Here is a 22,412-nt window from a genome sequence, read left to right as displayed (position 1 = left end):
AAATATTGAATAATTTCTATCATTTTTCTCATTTACTTTGTGCATCCCTACTCTGGTTTCCAGTGAATAGACAGGAGAAGGATGTCATTTTTCTCAGACCCCACAGGCTGTAAGTGGGGAAACCAGGACTTCGTTCCCTCTGCTCTGAATCAGACTGTCAGGTCGTTTAGGGTGGGATTGATGTCTTATTCTTCTTCCTAGCACCAGTGCCAAGCACAATGATTGATGTAAACAATAAAGCGTTTAGTGAATGAAGAAGAGAGAGAGAAAGAGACACAGAGAGAGAAAGAAGAGAAGCTAGGGGAAGGGGTGGCATAAGGTGATGGTACAAGCATTTGTTCGGTGCCTTCTATGAATCCATCACATTTCATCTGCTTCTCTTACGACACTGGACTCCAAGGAAAATGTAAGAGACTACAGGGTGTGAACGTGTGAAATGTGTACTTGCCACAGTCCATCTGCTGAAAAGCGTTGCTCCTTGAACTAAAAGATGTGCTCTGGTTAGGTACCACATAGCATCATGAGTGTGGCAGCCTTTGCCAAGGCTGAGAGACTTGGGGAATAACTCTGGGGGCCATATAATTTTTTCTGTGGGTGATGACAACACATGCTAATTTAACAGGATTCTTGAAATTTGGAATTGGTAGAACGTTTTCTCTTCTTGTGGTAGAACTTTTCAAATCCTTATTTAAAGCATCCTCTTCAGTCTTGGGAGGGAAAATTAATCTAAGGTTTCCCCTCCTCCAATCCAAGTCCTAGAGCCAAACCTAAACACAGAGATCCCCCACTGGCATCCGGATTAGTGCCCTCTCTATAACCCTTCCTTCTGTATGGAAAGAGCTGCTTAAACACTATTACGTAAGAAGAGTCATTCAGGCCCATTTGTTTTTATTAGCAGAATGACATTTGGAATTGTTTTAGGGTATTTTAAAGTCACATTTTTTTTACAAATATGAAAACTACGCATGGCTGTTGCAGAAAGTTTTAGAAGAAAAAAATTCCTGATTATTCATGTAGAGCAAACTGCTGAGAACATTTGGGATATTTCCTTTCAGCCTTTCTTCTGTGTATATTATCCATATAGAGTGGCCTTCCATGAGATAAATGTCTGGATCAGACTTCTTTTATTGTAAGAGGATATCATTCTCTCCCTCATTGGCTGATTTTACCACATAAGACTTTGCCCAGGACTGGCAACCTAGGGCAGCTGCATTCCAGGTCCTTGTCAGAGGTCCTCCCAGCTCATTGCTGCTAAATAGTGACCAAATCATCCAGAGGAATGACACAGAAGGAAGAGAGCCTGAAGGATGTGCCTTTACTCGATTATACTTTTGTTTGATCTTTACCTCTACTGAAACACATTATAAAATACGGCACTGTGAAATCTAGTTTTGAACATTGTTTATTCTGTTACATACTGAACTCTGTGAGGACCCATACAAGAAACTTCCTTCAGGTCTCAATACCTTCTCAGGTACTACTGAGTTGTTTTTGATCTTCAGAATTCACCAGTATATATGACTGTTTTCCTCTCTTTTCACTGGCTGCTAGGAAGCTTATTAATAAATTTAGAGCTCACCTAAAGCAAGGATGCAGCACCTAGTGTTTAAATTTGTATACCAACTTTATTTTGGGCCTCATCTTTCCCAATCTTTATTCTTAGACCTACTTTTATGTTTCTGTTAAAATATTTACAGAAGCCAATTAAAATCCTGCTATGCAGGGGTAACAGTGGAGTGAAAATATATCTTTTCAACCTGCAGGATATTTTCAATTTGGATAGTAGCCAACCTTTAAAACTTGAAGAATTTTACATAAAAATCCAGATTTCTGGCTTCTCGTTAAAAATTAAAGGTCATAAATAGACATTTCTCCAAAGAAGATATACAGATTGCCGACAAATACATGAAAGGATGCTCAACATCACTAATCATTAGAGAAATGCAAATCAAATCTACAGTGAGGTATCACCTCACACCGGTCAGAATGGCCATCATCAAAAAATCTACAAACAATAAATGCTGGAGAGTGTGTGGAGAAAAGGGAACCCTCTTGCACTGTTGGTGGAAATGTAAATTGATACAGCCACTATGGAGAACAGTATGGAGGTTCCTTAAAAAACTAAAAATAGAACTACCATATGACCCAGCAATCCCACTACTGGGCATATACCCTGAGAAAACCATAATTCAAAAAGATACATGTACCACAATGTTCTTTGCAGCACTATTTACAATAGCCAGGACATGGAAGCAACCTAAGTGTCCATCGACAGATAAATGGATAAAGAAGATGTGGCACATATATACAATGGAATATTACTTGGCCATAAAAAGAAAAAAATTGAGTTATTTGTAGTGAGGTGGATGGACCTAGAGACTGTCATACAGAGTGAAGTAAGTCAGAAAGAGAAAAACAAATACCATATGCTAACACATATATATGGAATCTAAAAAAAAAAAAGGTTCTGATGAACCTAGGGGCAGGACAAGAATAAAGACTCAGACATAGAGAATGGACTTGAGGACATGGAGAGGGGGAAAGGTAAGCTGGGACGAAGGAGAGTGGCATGGACATATATACACTACCAAATGTAAAATAGATAGCTAGTGGGAAGCAGCCTCATAGCACAGGGAGATCAACTTGGTGCTTTGTGACCACCTAGAGGGGTGGGATAGGGAGGGTGGGAGGGAGGGAGACGCAAGAGGGAGGGGATATGAGGATATATGTATACGTATAGCTGATTCACTTTGTTATACAGCAGAAGCTAACACAACATTGTAAAGCAATTATACTCCAGTAAAGATGTTAAAAAAAAATTAAAGGTCATGCAACACTAGTCTCACATTGCAACTTCCTCCTTCAGATGGGACAAATAAATTCTGCCAACTCACTATTACATTCTCAAAATTACAGACAGTATTTCAGTCCTCTAGTCATCAAGATCCTTCTTGCCTCCTTCACTTGTTTGTTCCTGTCTGGTTCCTGTTGGCACTGGAATTTGTGACCTCTGTTTTATAGGATATGGTCAACTGAAACAACTAGATGCGTTAGTATGTGCATAACACACATAATTGAGATAATCCTGTTTAAACACCTAACAAATATTTTAAAGGAAAAACAAACAAAAAATATACAGAATGTTTGAAATATTGGAGCTATTTTTCTTTTTATCTCCTTAGGTAATAATAACCCATTATAGACATGTTTTGGGTGTTCCGCTTGATGACCGAAAAGCTATCAACAGCTATGCTATCAACAGTACAGAGGAACTACCCGCAAGCCCATTCCTAGGGGTCCCAACACCAACCCCTTGGGCTGAGGAAGAGCCTGTGGCATCTGCTAGCCTCGTCACCATGTTCTGGTCCCTGTCTGTGTCCAGCTTTCCAGTTGGTGGAATGATTGCCTCATTCTTTGGTGGGTTGCTTGGAGACCAGCTTGGAAGGTAGGCAAATTTCATAGACAAGCAGAAACACAGAAACTTCAGTATTTTCGGTGTCATAATTTGCTTAGAAAGAAATCATCTTTCCTTTTGTGGAATAGTTTCAGAGTTGTTTTTTCAACTCACGACCCTATGAGTTAGGTTGGTATTGGACCAAATAATGGAAAAATCTGTTGCAACCATCGGCTTAATAGTGGAGGCATTTACAGCAAAAGTGAGTTTGGTGTGTATTTCTAGATAATCACTCTGATTCTCTGACTTTGTAACTTGTAAAACATTGAGAAACCACCGCACAAGTGGTTTACTCAGGAACTCAGTGGGGAGTCAAGCGTGGAATTTTTAACCTGGGAGTCGATTGCTGGCTTCATCAAATTGCTCCATTTCTCAGACATCCAGGTTTTCATCTTCAAATTAGAATTTGACATTTGGATCAGTCAGGTCCTAAGGTCCAGTCAATATCCCCCGCTCCCAGTTGCCCAATATACTTGGCGTGGGGTTTCTAGCTACCGCTCCTTTTATCTCAAAGCCCCAACAAAGGGCTGAAGCAAGTGGTGTCTCCATTTCTCTACTTTGGTTTCTATTATGTGTTTTGGATTAAAAACATCAGCGGAACTCCTTTACACTCAAATTTCATTTAGTCATGTGATGTACTAAAGCTCTTGGATCCCCCCCACCCCCGCAGAGAGGAAGTAGAACAGAAAATAAAACGGTTATTTCTTTAGATTTATTTTCTGCTCTTTGCATCCATCTTTTATCACTCTTTTTCTCATGATAAAAACATGCAAATATGGAAAATGCAAAACCTTTAAAGTTCTAAATGATATAGGCAACTATCTTAGTAATACTGGATTACAGTTCATTTAACTATTTTTAAAATATTTATTTATTGTATTTATTTATTTTCCTTTTTTTTGGCTGCGTTGGGTCTTAGTTGCGGCACACAGGATCTTTGTTGAGGCATGAAGGATCCTTTTTGTTACGGCACGCAGCCTGCTCAGGTTTCTCTCTAGCTGTGGCATGCGGCTTTTCTCTCTCTCGTTGAGGTGCGCGAGCTCAGTAGTTGTGGCGCGTGGGCTTAGTTGCCCTGCAGCACGTGGGATCTTAGTTTCCCGACCAGGGATCTAACCCGCGTCCCCAGTATTGGAAGGCAGATTCTTTACCACTGGACCACCAGGGAAGTCCCTCATTTAATTATTAAAATCCCTACTTTTTGCTTTCTTGGCCACGCCACATGGCATGCAAGAATCTTAGTTCCCTGACCGGGGGTCGAATCCACAACCCCTGCAGTGGAAGTGCAGAGTCTTAACAACTGGACCACCAGGGAAGTCCTAAAATTCCTACTTTAAATTATAGTTTTCCCTCTCTGGTTATTAAATTCTGATAAGTTCTTCCTCTTGTACTGGAGTTTTTATATAATAAGACTGTAAGAATTTCTCTTAAGTAATGGGTAGCATGGTAATGCAAGTTTTATTCTTACTCTTATTTGAGAGGGACTTCCTCTACCATAAAAGAAAATGGTCAGTTCTTCAAATTTTTATCAACTTACTGGTGTTTAGCTGATCTTTAAATCAGTATCCATAAATTATGCAGGTCATTAACTGGCTTTAATTATTAAAAAACTTTAAAAATCATTTCAATTTGCACCAAGTTGGTTTAAGCAATAGTTGGAAATTTTTCTAGATTAATTATGTCTAAAATAAATAAAATTAAGCAAAGCTAAGTTAAATTTTTAAATATGGATAGACCAACTCTTTTAACAGCTATTGATGTTTTATACTTCTTATCACTGAGGAAAGAATTTAAGCCCTTGTCCCTCATTTAGAGAACAGATTCTAACAATCCAGTGACTTACTCTAAAATGTTTAATTAGTGTCCTGGTGGTGGAATCAGGATGCTTGTCTTCTCAAGTCTTAGGATTTAGGGGCGTCCCTGGTGGTCCTGTGGGTAAGACTCTGTGCTGCTAAAGCAGAGGGTCCAGGTTCAATCCCTGGTCGGGGAACTAGATCCCACATGCATGCCACAACTAAGAGCCCGAATGCCTCAACTACAGATCCCGCATGCCGCAACTAAAACATGCCACAACGAAGATCCTGCGTGCTGCAACTAAGATGAAGCGCAGCCAAAAACAAACAAACAAAAAGGTCGTAGGATTTAGCATCAACAATGTCAAACGACCAAAACAATGTCAAATGACCATTTATCAAATTATTTATTGTGAACTAAAAGTGAGGCTTCCTCCAACTCTCAGTAGAAAAATGATCCTCCTTGAAAATAGCCCTAAAACTAATCATTTTAACTTCAAAATTAAGACAAAATAGTTCAGTCTCTTTCACAAAACTATTTTTCTAGGGAGATTCACTGAGAACTAACATGATGGTCCTTATTGCCAGGGTCATTGCTTTACTAGTTAAAAGTAAATAAAAGTGTACTTTTCCGTTACTGCTTTAAAAAACATCTTTCCTCGTAATTGTGTTAATAGTCAATAGATGTCTATAGCCACTGTTTTATAGATTTGGGTTCTCAAAGTGAAATTTTACTTAAAATTTAAGTACCAGGGTAAGGTAGGGGAGACCATGATCTGGGCAATCCACACTACCACGAGTGAAGGAAGGTATACACAGCTTGCCTTTGAATATGTTCTTTCTTTTGTATCAAAAATGGAACTCACCAAAATAAAGCATTAACCTTTGGTTTCACACAGATCAAATCCCAGCTCTGTCACTTAATAGCTATGTGAAAATGAGCAAGTTACCTCAGTTCTCTAAGATGTTTCCCTCCATCTGCAATGTGGGGAAAGAAATACCTCCCTCGTGGCATTATTGTAAGGATTAAACTAAAATGAATATAAAAGGTTTAGTACACTGCTTGGCACAAAGCGAGCAGGCAGCAAGTGTAGATGGTGATGATGAAGAAGCCTATGCCTACAGAAGTATTTAGAGCAAGATTTAAAGAAATATACGTAGACATATATTTCTTTCTCCCTGATTCAACCATTTCGTGTATTTTTAGATTATTTATTCTTGGCCATTTCTCACGTCTGAGCAGAAGTTAAAATCCTTTAAGGTGTATAGAGTGCTCCAGCATCCACTGGTGGTAAGGAAGAGGGACTTTAGAGCAATCCGGCATCAAAAATACTTTCAGGCTATCTATCTCTTTTACGACTTTTTATCTTTTCCCCGCCTAATGGAATATACTATTAGCTTAGCTAGTAACAGTTTCCTAGGGTAAATTATTGAATTTGCCTGCCCTCTGTCCTTGTGTAGAGAAAAAGCACTTCACAGAAGAACACCCCTGTCTTTTTCTACTATGCAGTTCTGAAGCTGGTCAGCTCTAAAGTACTCTATTTACCTGTCTTTGGGTAGTTGATAACTTGCATATACTAGCTTGCCGTTACTGCTCTAATGAATTACTACAAACTTAATGGCTTAAAACAACACAAATTTGTTTTCTTACCGTTTTGGAGACCCAAATTCAGTTTCACTTGGCTGAAGTCACAGTGTCAGCGGGACTCATTCTTTCTGGAGGCTCTGAGGAAGAGTCCATTTCCTTTCCCTTTCCCAGCTTCTGGTGGCCACTTCTGTTCCTTGGCTTGTGGCCCCTTCCTCCATCTTCAGAGCACATCACTACAAGCTTTATTTCTTTCATCACATCACCTTCTCCTCTGCCTTCCTAGTATAAGGATAGTCATGATTACATCATTGGGCCCGAATGGATAATCTCTTCAATTCAAAATCCTTAATTTAATCAATCTGCAAAATCCCTTTGCCATATAAAGTAACATATTCCCAGGGTCTGAAGATTAGGGTGTGGACCCTTGTGGGGTATTATCCAGCCCATCACATGGTTTCTTGGGCAATCATTGCAGTATGAGATCATATAGTTTTATTTTCCAGAAAAAAAAAAATCTGTTTGGTGTTTAAGATACTTGCTTAGAAAAAGCTCACCTATTAAAGTTTGAAACACTGACATAGAGCGTAACAAGATACTTACATTTCTTTGTGGGACAAAAATGACATAGAGCATAACAAGATACTTACATTTCTTTGTGGGACAAAAATTTTCACACCTGTTCACTCAAATTCTTTTTATTGGCCTTAGCATCGACTGAACTTTGAAGGTTTTTGTGTACCTCAGTTTCCCATTTAACAGGAGGAAGAGTATCAGATACCTGCAAATGTCAATTTTCATATGATTAATTTTGAATATGATGTTTTTGTTGCTATTGTCAGCTTTATTACATATTTTACATTGGTTGACATTAACTCATAGATTCTGGAAATATGCTGGCATACAATGACAAAATAGGGATAACTGTAGTTCTCTATGATAAGGCTTAAAGTAAAAACGTGTTTTAATTTACTTCCAAATAATTCATACTAGAGAAAACTTAACTTTGAAGGTTCCTTTCATGATCTACATCAACTAAAAACTTGTACCATTAAAAGAAAAGAAAAGGGGTGTCATAGGTTACAACTCCAGAATTAAATTTAGCTATCACCAGGCAATTATTCTTTAAAACAATCAACTTCTAGAAAACTTAATTGTTAACTATTTGAAAAGGTGTCAGAAGTGTTATCTTAAAGCAAACCAGTCATCATCACAATTGAATCATCTCTATCAAAATGTGGAGATCAGGTACCTGCAACCCTAATTCTCCCATTATACATATATTACGTATTGTTAATGCTGTAACCCACAGACAGATCAAAGTAGCAATCATGGTTTAAGATTCCCCAACTAGCTCTATCAGCAACATTAAAATATTCAGTCTTAGGTAAAAATCTCAGCATGCTCTGAAAGCAAATAATTTTATCAAGTCTTGATGCTAAATTTATAATTCTTGCTTTTCAAATTTTCAGAATCAAAGCCATGTTGGTAGCAAACATTCTCTCATTAGCTGGAGCTCTCTTGATGGGGTTTTCGAAACTGGGACCATCTCACATTCTTATAATTTCCGGAAGAGGCATATCAGGACTCTACTGTGGTAAGTCATGCACACACACAGGCACACGCACACTCCCACACAAACACATACACACATCTGAAAATTATTCTGAAGGCAGATGTGGTTACATGTAGAGAATTTTTTTGAGCCTCGAGTGACATCATGAAAGGGAAAGGCGGTAGCATAAAGTTGCAGTCCTGAGTCAGGGAGGTTTGGGACCAGTAAGTGGAGTTGTAAGGGTATGTTCTTATCCACAGCGATGACAACATTTCTAGTCGTACGATCTAAGACAAATTATTTAACTTTGTTTCCTTATCCAGTAAGTGAGAAGGATAACAGTATCTACCTCCTGGAGATGCTTGTGAGAATAAGTGTTCAGCATAGAATGCGACTACAGCAAGCTGCCAATGTGCTAGCTGTTATCATTACTCCCGTTGTTCAGTAGACAGCGGAAGACTGCTATGCCCAGACCCCTAACTCTACCCTTATGGCCTACCTGGCCACTGGTGTCTCTGTCTCTCCTATCTGGAAAGACCCTGACATTCTGGCCCATCTCTCAGACCACATTCCCTAGCCCTAAATGCTTCCACATGTAGCTGGTTGAAGGGTTAAAGTGGTGCTGACCATATAGGGAGAGGGAATCAGGCAGAATCAGTTGGTAGAGGAGTTCAGAAGGGAGGAAGGGTGCTCTTCCTAAGAACTTCCCATCTAACAGCTGAATCACTATTTCTTGGAGACAGCTTTTCAAACTACCTGAAGCAACTTATCAGCAGAAAGGGAGGATCGTGCATTCTCTAAAATAGTCAAATCTTTTGCTTCTCAATCCCAGTGACACCCATTGTCCCAAATCACAGCCACTAATAATATCCATTGGGGGTGGGAGAGGAAAGGTGAGGGCACAAAATGGTATATAAAATATTTTTAACACTTTTACCTGCAAAGAGGTAAAGACTATAATTCCATGAGTCTTCAATGATCAGTTGAAACAAAAGTCTAAGATTACTTGTCTCTTTTTGTTATTTTCAATGCTAATAAAAATAACTGAAGGGTAGCTTGATCAAGGTCAAGAGTCACCCCACTTGCGGAAAAAGCTTTGGATTCAGCGTGAATCGATTCTGGCACTGTCTTTGTCTGGCCTTAGTAACTGAATGTGAGACTCAGTTTCCTCTTCTGTAAAATGCAAATAATAACACAATCAAAGAAGTCCAAATCATGATTCTTCTATCCTTTCTCTCTGTTTTTAAAAATATAGCAAGAAAAAAATGACAAAATATTTTTGGTAAAGTTGAAGATAAATGCTGTAAACGTAACATGGAGCAACCTATCACTAGCATAGCCAAGTAACTCGTACTCTCCAACCACCTTTTAAAATTATGTCAGATCCTATTATGAGCATTAAAATTGCTAAAAATTATAGGAAATACAATTTGACTTCAGGTTCATGTGACTTCAGACCTGTGAGCTTATCTGCGTTTTCTGTTCTTGGGGTATAATGTTAGGCATTACACAAAAATAGTACAGCCTAGAATAGGACCAAACAAATGGGTTTTTTTCCCCTTCTTCTTTAAGATCAACAGACCACTCATTAGAGTTACATGTAAAAGCAGAAATTCAGATGCTGTATCAATCATGCAAATGTTCATGTGATATTAAGAACAATTTGAAGGATTAAAAAATACTGAAAAAAAATATTGAAACAATTCCTCAAAGCATCTTTCATACATTTGATAGGCAGGCCGTCCCTCTAAGAGGAAGCCTCTGACAAATCTCACTTTCAAATTCTTAAGAAAATGTCGAACATCGCATTCAGCCTTGCTCATTGATAGTCTCTGACCTTCTTATGCACTCAGCAAATGGCTAGATACTCCACCATTTCCAACATGACTGATTGCATCTGCATCTAGGAAAACTATAGAAGGCAGAATGGCCTAGAGCTTTTCAAATGTCTGTATTCCTTTAAGCACCAGAAGTCTTTATGCAAATAAAATCTTTTCTGAAGCCTATTATTTGGAGAGAATAAAGAAGCTAGGTTTTCTCTGGTTGGAGTGATTGGGGGAAGAGCCTCTGAGTTCCTCAACCCCTTCCACCTTCCCCCTTGGCCTGGCCAACTCAACTGTGACCTTGAGGCACCTCCACATTGTGGATACTCAGACAGGGCTTGTAGTTCTCCACTAACACTCTATTGCACTGTGATCTTGGCTAAGTCGTTTCTCACCTTTATCAAGTAAAGAAGTTGGCCTAGATAAGTTCTAATTTGTCTTAATCCCACAAATCTAGAGTGAGAATATCATTGTGTTTTTAAGAATATTGTTAAAGCATTCTTCAGTCTCTTTTCTGAAGATAACCTAAGGCATTGTGATACAAACTCAATATTAACATGGATTTTTTTAAACTAAATAAGACAATGCTATGAATAATTGCCAAATGCATGACTAACCATTCCTTTCTATTCGTATATCCAACTACAACTTCATCTGGAGTCGCATCAACAAACATTCTTTGCGTAAACTGTGTGTAATTGTTGGGGACAAGGGCTCTTCCTTCCAACGAACTCAGGAAGGGAGTTTCAGCAGAATATTGACTGTACTTAAACAGAATTATTGTTATTGAGATAGTCCTGGCTACACTTTAACGTTTATGTTCATGTTTCATTCAGGGTTAATTTCAGGCTTGGTTCCAATGTACATTGGTGAAATTGCTCCAACCACGCTCAGGGGCGCTATTGGCGCCCTTCATCAGCTGGCCATTGTCACAGGCATTCTTATTAGTCAGGTAAAAACTCCCATCCCCTACCTCACCCATCCTCTACTTTACCCAACTTCTCCTTCCCTGACTGTCCACTCTCACTGTAGAACGACACAGAGGAAAGAGGCAGTTCCACAGGTGGTAGTGGAGGTGGTATAGAGACGTAGCCTTTTTAGCTCAAAGCTAAAGTACTACTACTCCACTCTTCACTTTTCCCCTTGGAGTTGCGGTGGGGTTGGCACTGGAGGTGACCTGGTAAGCCAAGTCTTGAACTGCTGGAGCTATTCTAGAATTAAATTACTCCATTTAGATTTCAAGGAATAAAAAATTTCAAAATTTTGCCTACCCAGGTTTCCTTTGTTCTGAGCATCTTACCTGCTCAAATTTAATATGCAAATGCTTACAACAGCAGTTCTTGTTCAGCTGGCTCTATTCTTTCCTTCTGTCCTACGTTCTCAGAGGGAGTCCTAGAACCTCAAACCTATGGCTATCCAGAGGATAAACTACTTGCGGTAGGGATCACAAAACTAGTTCTCATCAGAGTAATTGTTTTATCTATGTAACCCCATTCTATTTAAGTTCTGGGTAATCTAAGAAGAAATTTTTTTTTTTTTTTTTTTGCGTTACGCGGGCCGCTCACCGTTGTGGTCTCTCCCATTGCCGAGCACAGGCTCCGGATGCGCAGGCTCAGCGGCCATGGCTCACGGGCCCAGCTGCTCCGCGGCATGTGGGATCTTCCCGGACCGGGGCACGAACCCGTGTCCCCTGCATCGGCAGGCGGACTCTCAACCACTGCGCCACCAGGGAAGCCCTAAGAAGACATTTTTTTAACAAAGGTCCAAAGATGCATGATTTTTGCTGTTGTTTTAGATATCGAATGTGTGCGTAAAAGTTTGGTTGATTCGCATCCTAAATGTCCCATAGGAGTTAATGAAAACAAATCTAGGTGCATTCTTTGTAGAACAAAGAGTCCATAATTCAGTTCAGATGAGACACACTAGCAGTAGTTTTCATCTTGTGCATGCTTGTGCATACGTGAGTCACAGCTGTCAGGGATTACTATCAAATAGCCAATGTGCTTTTTCAACAAACTGTTTCAGAAGGCAGATCCAGAGTGATGTGCAGTTGACATGCTTCCTCCCTGACTTTTCAGATCGTTGGCCTCGACTTTATCCTGGGCAATCATGAGCTGTGGCACATCCTGCTTGGTCTGTCTGCTGTGCCAGCTGTTTTCCAATCTTTGCTGCTCTTCTTCTGTCCAGAAAGCCCCAGATACCTTTACATCAAGTTGGATGAGGAAGCCAAAGCAAAGAAAAGTAAGTCTATGGGTGGTTTTACTTTCTTCCTATTGTTTTGGAACTATCAGCTAATGAGAAAGAGTGTGCATGAATGGATACTCATGAAATTGCTACCAGCGCTTTCCAAATGAAGTCAGTGATTATATGCAACCGTAAACATTCACACAAACCCAAACAGAAAATCCACATACGGAGACTTCTAAGAGACCTTTCCTGCATTATCCTTCCATGATAATGAGGATCACAGCTTTGTTTGTCATAAGATGAAGCGAAATGTTCTGCCTTTTTGAGAAATAAAAAAGCAGGATTTAATTTAACAAGAAAGAATTTCCAACACCCATGCTATTCAGTAACAGAAAGGGCTATGCAGAACTGTAGCTCTTTCATTAACATAATACAAATAAATTTATTTTTGTTTTGATCTGAGTTGTGTCAACCTGATCGTTTTGGGGGACAGGCTTGAAAAGACTCAGAGGAAGTGATGATGTCACCAATGACATCACTGAGATGAGAAAAGAAAGGGAAGAAGCATCAAGTGAAAAGAGAGTCTCCATAGTTCAGCTCTTCACCAATTCCAGCTACCGACAGCCTATTCTAGTGGCATTGATGCTGCACATGGCTCAGCAGTTTTCTGGAATCAATGGGGTAAGTTTAAGAACGTCCCCTAACTCTTAAGAGCAAAGTGAATTAAGATAGATGAGGAAAGGGGTTTAAGTTTAAATAACTAAAGGATACTTTAAAATGTTGACATCACATGTCTTACTACAACAAATATATTGAATGAGCGTTAATTTTTTGTCTTGACTCATCTGCCTTCTAAAATCAACTTACAGTTTTTTAAAATGTCAATAATCAATGGTCTGCATGTCTATTAAGATGAAGGTTAAAAGGCAAGTCATAATGAATACAAAAGAGGGAAGCGGAGAATAAATATAACTAGAAGACTAAATTACAAGGGGCTTCCAGAGTTGAGTATCAAATTTAGGATTTCTGATAGCCTAAGCAAAAGGAGTCCATGATTCCCTCTGTCTATTTAAATGAAGTATACCAGATAGCCTTGTGCAAAGAAGTTTCCTGCCATCCAAGAAACTTTCACTCTATTTGGGGAGATAGCACACAAAATAAACAATAGAGTGAACTGACATGATATTGGTGAGTAAGGGTAATAGAAAAGAAATGACTGAAAAACATTCTGAGTACTAAACTAGCTAGCATTTAGGTTTTGAATTGAAATTCTCATATTATGCAGACTAAAATTGTTCTACTGACAATTAGCTACTAGAAGAAAAAAATTAAGCATTTGTTAAGAAACTAGATAAAGAAAATCACTGATCCCCTTTCATTGCTGTTAAAAATGTGGTTTGGGCTTTTATAGTGAGCCAATCCTAGATTCACAAAGACACTTTGGGGGTGACTGATGAATGGGCAGAGACTTGGGGGAAGCAAAGAAAGCAAAAGTTGAAGCATGAGTTGAAGCAAAAGAAGACCTGAGCCTCACTCCACAAAGTGAATGCTGCTCTGCTGTGGTCTCCATCCTCCTTTAACAGGTCCCTGATACTCATTTTTTATCTCTTAACTCTTTATAACTTTGGGGCTCAGAGACCAAATCTGTTATCCTCTCTCTCGGCTCTGCTTGTATATCCAAGAGCACAACACTTAATCTCTCTAAACCTCCCTGCTCTAGCTTCCATCCCTGTGCCTGACTTAGAGGCACTCAGGAAGTGTCGAACCACGCGCTGTCAGGCAGCCTAAAATGGTGGGCTGGTGTGCAGTGAGTAATCCACTCCTCACTGAACACAGTCTGAACAGTCCTCCTGCGTCAGCCATGTCTGCAGGAAGAGGCACCAGCAGCAGGACATGTTATGTGGGAAAGGAACTGATGGAAGATGATAGAACAAAAAAGATGATGTAAAAGACTATTATAAACATAAGGACGTAGCCAAATAATAAAGCCTATTAGGGAGGTTGTGAATCAGATTTCTCCATCCACTGAGATTGGTGGAAAATTTTGGGTTACATCAATGACAACCAGAACTCTATACACACTGGTGAGAGTACAAATCGACACAACTTTTTTTTTTTTAATTTTTATTGAGGTATAATTGATTTACAGTGTTGGGTTAGTTTCAGGTATACAGCAATCTGTTATACAAATACATATATCCACTCTTTTTTTAGATTCTTTTCCCATATAGGCCATTACAGAGTACTGAGTAGAGTTCCCTGGGCTATACAGTAGGTCTCCATTAGCTATCTGTTTTATATATAGTAGTATGTATGTGACACAACTTCTTTGGAAAACTGTTTGGCAGTATCTATCAAAGCTGAGAACATGCATACACTACAACCCAGCAATTCTATTCCTAGGTGTAAATGTATACATATTTTACCAAAAGGCTTGTACTAGAATGTTCAGAGCAGCACTATTCATAGCCACTCTAAATGATAACTACCTAAATACCCATCAATAGTAGAATGAGTAACTAAATTGTGGTATATTAATACAATTATACACTAAACAGCAATGATAATGAACAGCCTGAAAATACAACAATATGGATAATTCTATAAAAGTAATGTTGATGCCAGATACAAAATACACACAAAATATGCGGTTCCATTTATATCATGTACAAGACTAGGCAAAATTTATCTATAAGGATAGAAGTTGAAAGAGTTTCCTTTGAGAAAAGGGTGACATTCGGCGGGGGCTTCTGGAGGGCAGGAAATGATTTGTTTTTGATCTAGACTATACAGGTGTGTTTAGTTTGTGAAAATTAATTGAGCTGTACACTTAAATGATATGTGTACTTTTTTGCATGTATTTTATACTTTAACAAAAAAATAAAGTGCAGATGTACAGTTTTCAGCTAAATAGAAGGAGAACTTTTAAGTGACTGGAAGCTTTACACACTGAAGGAAGATTGTGGTTTCTCCTTCCCTGGAGGAAGAGGGTGGATAAAACCTTTTGGGAGTATTAGGGACCCTGGTTCCATTGAAACACCTAAAAATAAAAAAACTAAAATAATTCTTGCTTTAAAGCCATGAGTGCTAGGCTTCTTGATTAAGGCTAAACTATTATTATTTTGCAGATATTTTACTACTCAACCAGCATTTTTCAGACAGCTGGAATCAGCCAACCTGTTTATGCAACTATTGGAGTTGGTGCTGTCAACACAGTTTTCACTGCTCTCTCCGTAAGTAAAATAACTCTATATAAATATTCTGCTTGCTCCTCAGTCCAGAAATGGGAGTAAAATAACCTTGTAATATAAAAGTGACCCATGACTTATTGTCCACGTGTAGTGGGTATGTAGATAGAACCAAGTGGGTCACAGGAAGAGTCCTATATGTGAATAACCAACCACTGTATTGAGATTAGGCATAACTGAACAGGTGGATCACTGGTTCTCCTTATCTGCTGAAGATGTCATTTGTCACTCATTTGTGAATTAGTAACTCACTTGGGGGCACAGACACTTGGTATTTTTGTGTAAATACCTGGGCTCTTTCTCCTTTGCTCTGTACTTAAGCCCCTTGATATTAGCAAACAGCTTGTCATTTCTATCAGCATTGGATCCTAGATCCTCTCCTTCCATGGTTGAAAATTTTTATCCTGATATCTCAGAAAAAACATTTTTAAAATAAACATGGTCCTCTCAATTAGATAGCTAAGCCTCTAGCAAAATTAAACTGATTCAGTAAATTCTTATGATGTTAGGTCATTGGGCAGAACTTCCAGGTAGTTCACAAGGCCATGGCTTCTGGTGATGTATGTGACTGTGATATTATGAGAGGATGGAATAGAAGCGGTTTATAACTTGAAATGTTATTGCTATTTTTGAAATGTAACTTTTTCAACTGTCAAATTTTATTATACACTTTTGAAAATTTTTCTCAGCAAGGGAGGAGGTCATATACTCTTCTTAAGATCAAATACCTTATCTAAGGAATGATTCAGTATATTGACAGTAATAATATTTAATATAACAATCTAAGAATTAAAGTAAACAAAAAACAACAGCAAAACCCCCCAAACTTCCCAACTAACGTAACTCACTTTAAAATGAGGATAATTGAGTTTATCTTTGAATGCAGATGTTAAAAAAGCTTGTGCTTTTTAATTTTGGTCACAGTGCTATATACTCAATATACTTTAGTCACTTGTTTTTCATTCTCTGCACATGGACTTTTAACTATTACCTAGAGTAGTCAATAAATTACAACCTGGCTACCTAGATCAAAAGGCAGGTTTGTCCAGGCCACATTAAACAGAACTGGACCTTGGAAAGAGAAGGAAGAACAGATATTAAGGGAACACCAGTGCTTCTGTAGAAATGCCTTTAGAGGCATTTAAAGGCATTCATGGCCTGTTCAATCCAAAAGGCCACTCTAAACCAATAAAGGCCTGGTACTAGGATGGAATCCAAGGGAATATTCCCATTCTTTTGTCTCCTGAGATAATATTTTTGCAAATCCCACTTCAACATATTTTTTTCATATAGAGACTATGATTAAAACATTTTATGTGTAACAGGATTTGCTATGTAAAGCATCATGTTATCAAGATCAGGGTAACCCAAACTCTAAGAATATCTAATGAGAAAACTACTGCAGAATTCCATTTTTGTCCTCCCCCCCACCAGCCAACCCCATGGAGTGGGAAGAGTTGTTCTGAAAATAGAGCCTTGATTATTTTGAATCTACCTTTTTTGAACTCATCCTTTTATTCTGTGAAAGTTTTTGCATGACTGACATAATTTTTTTTTTTTTTTTTTGCGGTACGCGGGCCTCTCACTGTTGTGGCCTCTCCCACTGCGGAGCACAGGCTCCGGACGCACAGGCTCAGCGGCCATGGCTCACGGGCCCAGCCGCTCCGCGGCATGTGGGATCTTCCCAGACCGGGGCACGAACCCGTGTCCCCTGCATCGGCAGGCGGACTCTCAACCACTGTGCCACCAGGGAAGCCCCCGACATAATTTTAAAAAGTCAACTCTAATCAGCTGTCTAATTAACCCTCCAGGACTACAGATAACAGTTAACATTTTTAATTATATTTATTTTTGAAAAGTTGTTTTAAAGTTCAAAGAAGTACATAAAGGACAGCCTCTCAGTCCTCCAGTTTATCTCGCCAAAATCAACCAAGGTTACCGAATTCTGTGTATCCTTTCAAATAAAGATGTGCAATTAGTAATATGTACTGATAACATATTAATGTTTCAACAGTTTGGAAGGAACATAATCAATCTTTTTTTCTGGATGAGTACTTGGAGAAAGAGATAGACTTTTCCAACTCGATGCTGAATTATGTTCCACATTTCCAGATTTTCTTTTAAACTAATGAGCTGGTAGAAGGGAGCCTGTAATCTTGAGTAAGAAAACAAAACAGGAAGAATATAAAGGGAACTGGAAGGCAGCATAGGTCCAGAGGAGGAAGAGTGGCTCCAAGTAAGCATCCAGGATCTGAGTGATGTACAGTGTCTGCAGCGAAAATGAGAATTAAGATCAGGTAGACATCTCTGGCCCCTGACCAAATCTCACCCTGTATCACACCCTTTCCTGAGTGCTCACCTAGCCCCAAGGAGGGAGTCCAACTCAATTTTCAAGGCATGTAGTTTTAGAGTTTATAATCCTATTAGCAATAATTGTTCAGAAATAGAAGAAACAGACACAGTAAAAGCCCTTATTCCTGAAGAAATCCTCCAGTTTTCTTGGCAGCTTGACATGGTGTCATCAAATCAGATTTAAAAGTCATAATTAAAGAGTCAAAATATAGAGAGAAATTTTATGAACTTGAGAAAGGTTTGTTTTTCCCACTTTCTTCTCAACAATTAAACGTGGGCTCCTTGCTTCCCTGGTGGCCCAGTGGTAAAGAAGCCACCTTCCAATGCAGGGGACGCGGGTTTGATCCCTGGTCAGGGAAGTAAGATCCCACATGCCAGGGGGCAACTAAGCCCATGAGCCACAACTACTGAAGCCCGCACGCCCTAGAGCCCACGCTCCACGACTACTGAGCTCGAGCGCCTCAACAAGACAGCCCACGTACCGCAAACTACAGAGCCCACACGCTCTGGAACCCGCACGCCTCAACTAGGGAGAGAAAACCTGCACACCACAACTAAGAGAGAAGCCCACGCACCACAACAAAAGATCCCGCATGCTGCAACTAAGACCCCACAGAGCCAAAAAAATAAAGAAAATTAAAAAAAAAATTTTTTTTTTTTAATGTGGCTCTTTGCTTACCACCCTGAAGTGATTTGAAACTCTAATATGAAATGTCTCTGAGATGAAAGGGGCTTTCATTGTAGGTGAAAAGAAATGTTTCTCAGATATTTTCAGAGCCAAAACTCACTATACTAAGGGTATTGGATTGCTGTTGATTTACTGATAGATTTATGAGCCTAGCCAATTTACTCACTGAAGTGAGAAATTATGACAAGTAGTTTTTGTGTGTGTGACTCTCCAACCTCGGCAGTATTCCAAGGATCAAGCAAGAGTCTATTCAACAAACTCTGGTCCTGGCTAATTGTAAATCTTAACCATTAGTGCAAAGATCCACAGACCCACAGGAATCGACACCAAATCTCCTGAATTAGGATAAGAAAGCCCTTTAACCTTTTGCTTTAAAGTCATACCTTTTCAAGTGGATAGTTCATTACCAGCACCAGGTACATTTAGGCTCACCAGAAAAATGCGGACCTGACTATTTTGGTGAGGCCATCAAACTCTGTATGCTGCCCCTGAGTGGACACAGTTTGACTTTATTTGCAGTAAGAAAGTCGGATGTGAATAGTTAACACATCAACAGTTGTACTGTTTCAGGGGTCTGCAGTGCTCAAACCCTTGCAATTATAACTTAGGATAATTATCAGAAGGGAAATTAACATCATTTTTATGTAGGACCTTCGTATTTTAAGTCTACAGGAAATATATTGGGAGAGGTCCAAGAGGTCCAGTCTCTAAATATTGCACCCAAAATGATAAACATCAGTGGCGGTAATGCTATGGTTCTTTCTCTAGAATGGCCTGTTCAAATCAATGTGACGAAAGGAAGCCAGTAGTTGTAAATCACCTCTGTTCACTGAGAACAGCTTTGCCACCCCAGGCAACAGTCACCCCCCTCCTGAGTTCCACATCTGTAAAACGGAATAACAGAACGGCCTCTTTCCAGCTGTATAAATTAAAATGATCTCTTTGGCAGTAAAAACGATTTAAGTATAAAGCCAATATGTTTTAAATTTTTCCTAGGTATTCCTTGTGGAGAAGGCAGGGCGACGCTCTCTGTTTTTAATCGGAATGAGTGGGATGTTTGTTTGTGCCATCTTCATGTCGGTGGGACTTGTGCTACTGGTGAGTTTGGTGCCTGCACTGAGATTTTTGATTACCATATGATAGCACTTCTGAGCTACAAGGTTAAATGTTTGAGATTGACTTACGAAATAAAGCAAGAGGAACAGCATATAATACAAAGGAGAAGTGTAAAGAAAAAGAGAACTAGTTTAGGGGTTTAAATATAGAACATCAGCAGGTAAACTGTGCTTGTTACCCAGAGAGGCAGTGTATATAATAGTAGAGCACAAGCTCTGGGATTAGCCCAACCAGGTTCTAATCCTGGCTCTGCCACTTGGCTGCCTGTGTGACCTTGGACAAGTACCTAGACCTTTCCAGCCCAGCACCAGCATCCACTACTTTACAGGAGGTCATGCATCCTGTCTAGCAACCTTGGTATGAGTAGAAGCAAAGGTCACTGGATCCTTGCTTTTCCTCTTTCACAGGAAAAGAGTGACTGAGAGTCATGGAAAATCCTAATCCAGAGGATTTCCTATAGCGCAAAAGATCTAAGGATGACTAAAACTAGAATAAAGTTGTCTACGACTAGAATAACTTATACTTAATTGAATATAAACACATCAAGAAGGGAGCTATGTCATCTCTGAACTCAATGAGAATCTACCTAGCTAAAGGAAGAAGCAGTCAATGTCAGTTCCACTTTTGCTTTGTTTTTTGTTTTCTCCTCAGAATAAATTGGCTTGGATGAGTTACGTGAGCATGACAGCCATCTTCCTCTTTGTCAGTTTTTTTGAAATTGGACCAGGCCCCATCCCCTGGTTCATGGTGGCTGAGTTTTTTAGTCAAGGACCACGCCCTGCTGCTTTAGCAATGGCTGCTTTCAGCAACTGGACCTGCAATTTCATTATAGCTCTGTGTTTCCAGTACATTGCGGTAAGCAGCCTGATACTGTACAAATTTACTGAACAGAAGATAAGGTTGAAGAGCTGCTAATTGGAACTCTGTTTATTCTCTGTGCAGGACTTCTGTGGACCTTATGTGTTTTTCCTCTTTGCTGGTGTAGTCCTGGCCTTTACTCTGTTTACATTTTTCAAAGTTCCAGAAACCAAAGGAAAGTCCTTTGAGGAAATCGCAGCAGAGTTCCGAAAGAAGAGTGCTTCAACCAAAGCACCAAAAGCTGCTGTAGAAATGGAATTCCTTGGAGCTACAGAGACTGTGTAAAGATAACCTGCTTTTTGACAGGAACAGAAACAGGAAGGAAGCAGTGTTTTTTAAATGACAAGTTTTTTGAGAATTCTATATCTACATCTTGAAGTACTGTTTTATTTTTTAAAGAGATGTTATAGGCTTTGATCAGAAATGTCATCAAATATTACAAAGAAAGTATTTTTTTAACTTCGAGAATCTATTTTGGGTGGTAAGACTCTATAATTAAGTAAACCAAAAAGTCTAGCTCATTTTGGTACACTAAATGGCAAGTACATTCTAATGTTCTTAGTGCTGTCCTTTACAACAAGAGTATCCTGAAGTTGAAGCAGTTTCAGAGTTATTGCTTCATTAAGCACGTGACTAGAAACCTGAAGACACAACCAATATTTACATATTTAAATACGATCAAGTTGGAATTTTCCTACCTGCAGACCTCATATCAATACTAAGGGAGATATGACTACTGGCAGTAAGGTCCATGTTAAAATTGATAACTTTTCCAATTTTTCCCCTCAGCTTTTTTCTTGTGCATTAGAATTTGTGTTGTGCTTTAAAAGTTTTTTTGTTATTTTTCATGTGGAATAGTTTATTAAGCACATTAAAATATGGTTATAAAGAAAAACTTTTATTTTGGGTAGGCTTACCAAAATCTTTCAGTATTTGGGGAAAAAAAATTTTTTTTTGTTACTTTGATGACCAAATGGTTTTTGTAAGATTAAACACTAAAAGGTTTTACCTGATCATTTAGCATGGGTTATCAGTTAATATTAACAGTTATTATAAACCCATGTTAATTCCTTGCTGGTTCAATCCTTTGAGCTATAGTTTGTTTTGCGTTTTAACTGAGCACAGCTTGGTTTTCTGAGTTGTGTTATAAAATATACTCAAACAGTGATAAATCAAACACTTTGTATATCTCCTCAAACCCCAAATAAGATACAACAGTCTAACGTAGGAAATTGGAAGTAAAAGATTGCTCTGTTTGTTAAAAAATATTTTCTGAATTCTTACGTTTTAAAATAGAGTTGAAAAGGTAAGGTTGGAAGATCCTGAGGGCAGCCTCCTGAAAATTCATGAATGTTTAATTTCAGACTTGATCAATATCCTTTTTTAATTTTCTTGAAAAGACTTGAGTTGCCTAACACAAAGCAATCATCCCATCTGACGTTTCCTTTTTTGCCTTAGCAGGATATGGATGCTATCTAAGCTGTTCTCTTGCAATTGCTACCATTGTACATTGTGCCATAGGTACACTACCTATGTGCCAGGCACTGTTACAAGTGCTTTTATGTGGACAAATTGGAAATACACAGATAATTGAACAGACTTTCACTTACAGTCAATTTTGCAACTATGGAAATACAGTTCTGATGGATACCAAAGGCTTAGCAGGGAGCTAAAGTATCCCCAGGCTGTTTTCCTCACAAAGCAGAGCACTGAATCAATCTTTTTTTACATTTGCTTTAATGTGCATGAAAGAAAG

At 38.9% G+C, this 22,412-nt stretch overlaps 1 protein-coding gene across 2 annotated transcripts in view; it reads left to right on the top strand.

Moving 5' to 3' along the window:
• The window catches only part of SLC2A2 (solute carrier family 2 member 2), a 29,629-nt gene extending 8,452 nt beyond the window's left edge, over window positions 1-21,177 (top strand). Inside the window, exons 3-11 of one of the 2 annotated variants that reach the window (XM_065876990.1) lie at window positions 3,183-3,445; window positions 8,302-8,426; window positions 11,044-11,159; window positions 12,286-12,448; window positions 12,888-13,075; window positions 15,523-15,627; window positions 19,679-19,780; window positions 20,450-20,653; window positions 20,741-21,177. In XM_065876990.1, the coding sequence (XP_065733062.1) occupies window positions 3,183-3,445; window positions 8,302-8,426; window positions 11,044-11,159; window positions 12,286-12,448; window positions 12,888-13,075; window positions 15,523-15,627; window positions 19,679-19,780; window positions 20,450-20,653; window positions 20,741-20,941 (1,467 nt within the window). In that variant the 3' untranslated portion in view covers window positions 20,942-21,177. The remainder of the gene's footprint in view (window positions 1-3,182; window positions 3,446-8,301; window positions 8,427-11,043; window positions 11,160-12,285; window positions 12,449-12,887; window positions 13,076-15,522; window positions 15,628-19,678; window positions 19,781-20,449; window positions 20,654-20,740) is intronic. The other variant, XM_065876991.1, reaches the window with a different exon arrangement.
• Window positions 21,178-22,412: the final 1,235 nt, after the last annotated feature.

Source organism: Phocoena phocoena, chromosome 4 (genome assembly GCF_963924675.1).
Source record: "Phocoena phocoena chromosome 4, mPhoPho1.1, whole genome shotgun sequence".
Classification (NCBI taxonomy): Eukaryota; Metazoa; Chordata; class Mammalia; order Artiodactyla; family Phocoenidae; genus Phocoena; species Phocoena phocoena.
The sequence above is the reverse complement of the archived record's forward strand: the minus strand, read 5'-3'. Positions and strand labels throughout refer to the sequence as shown.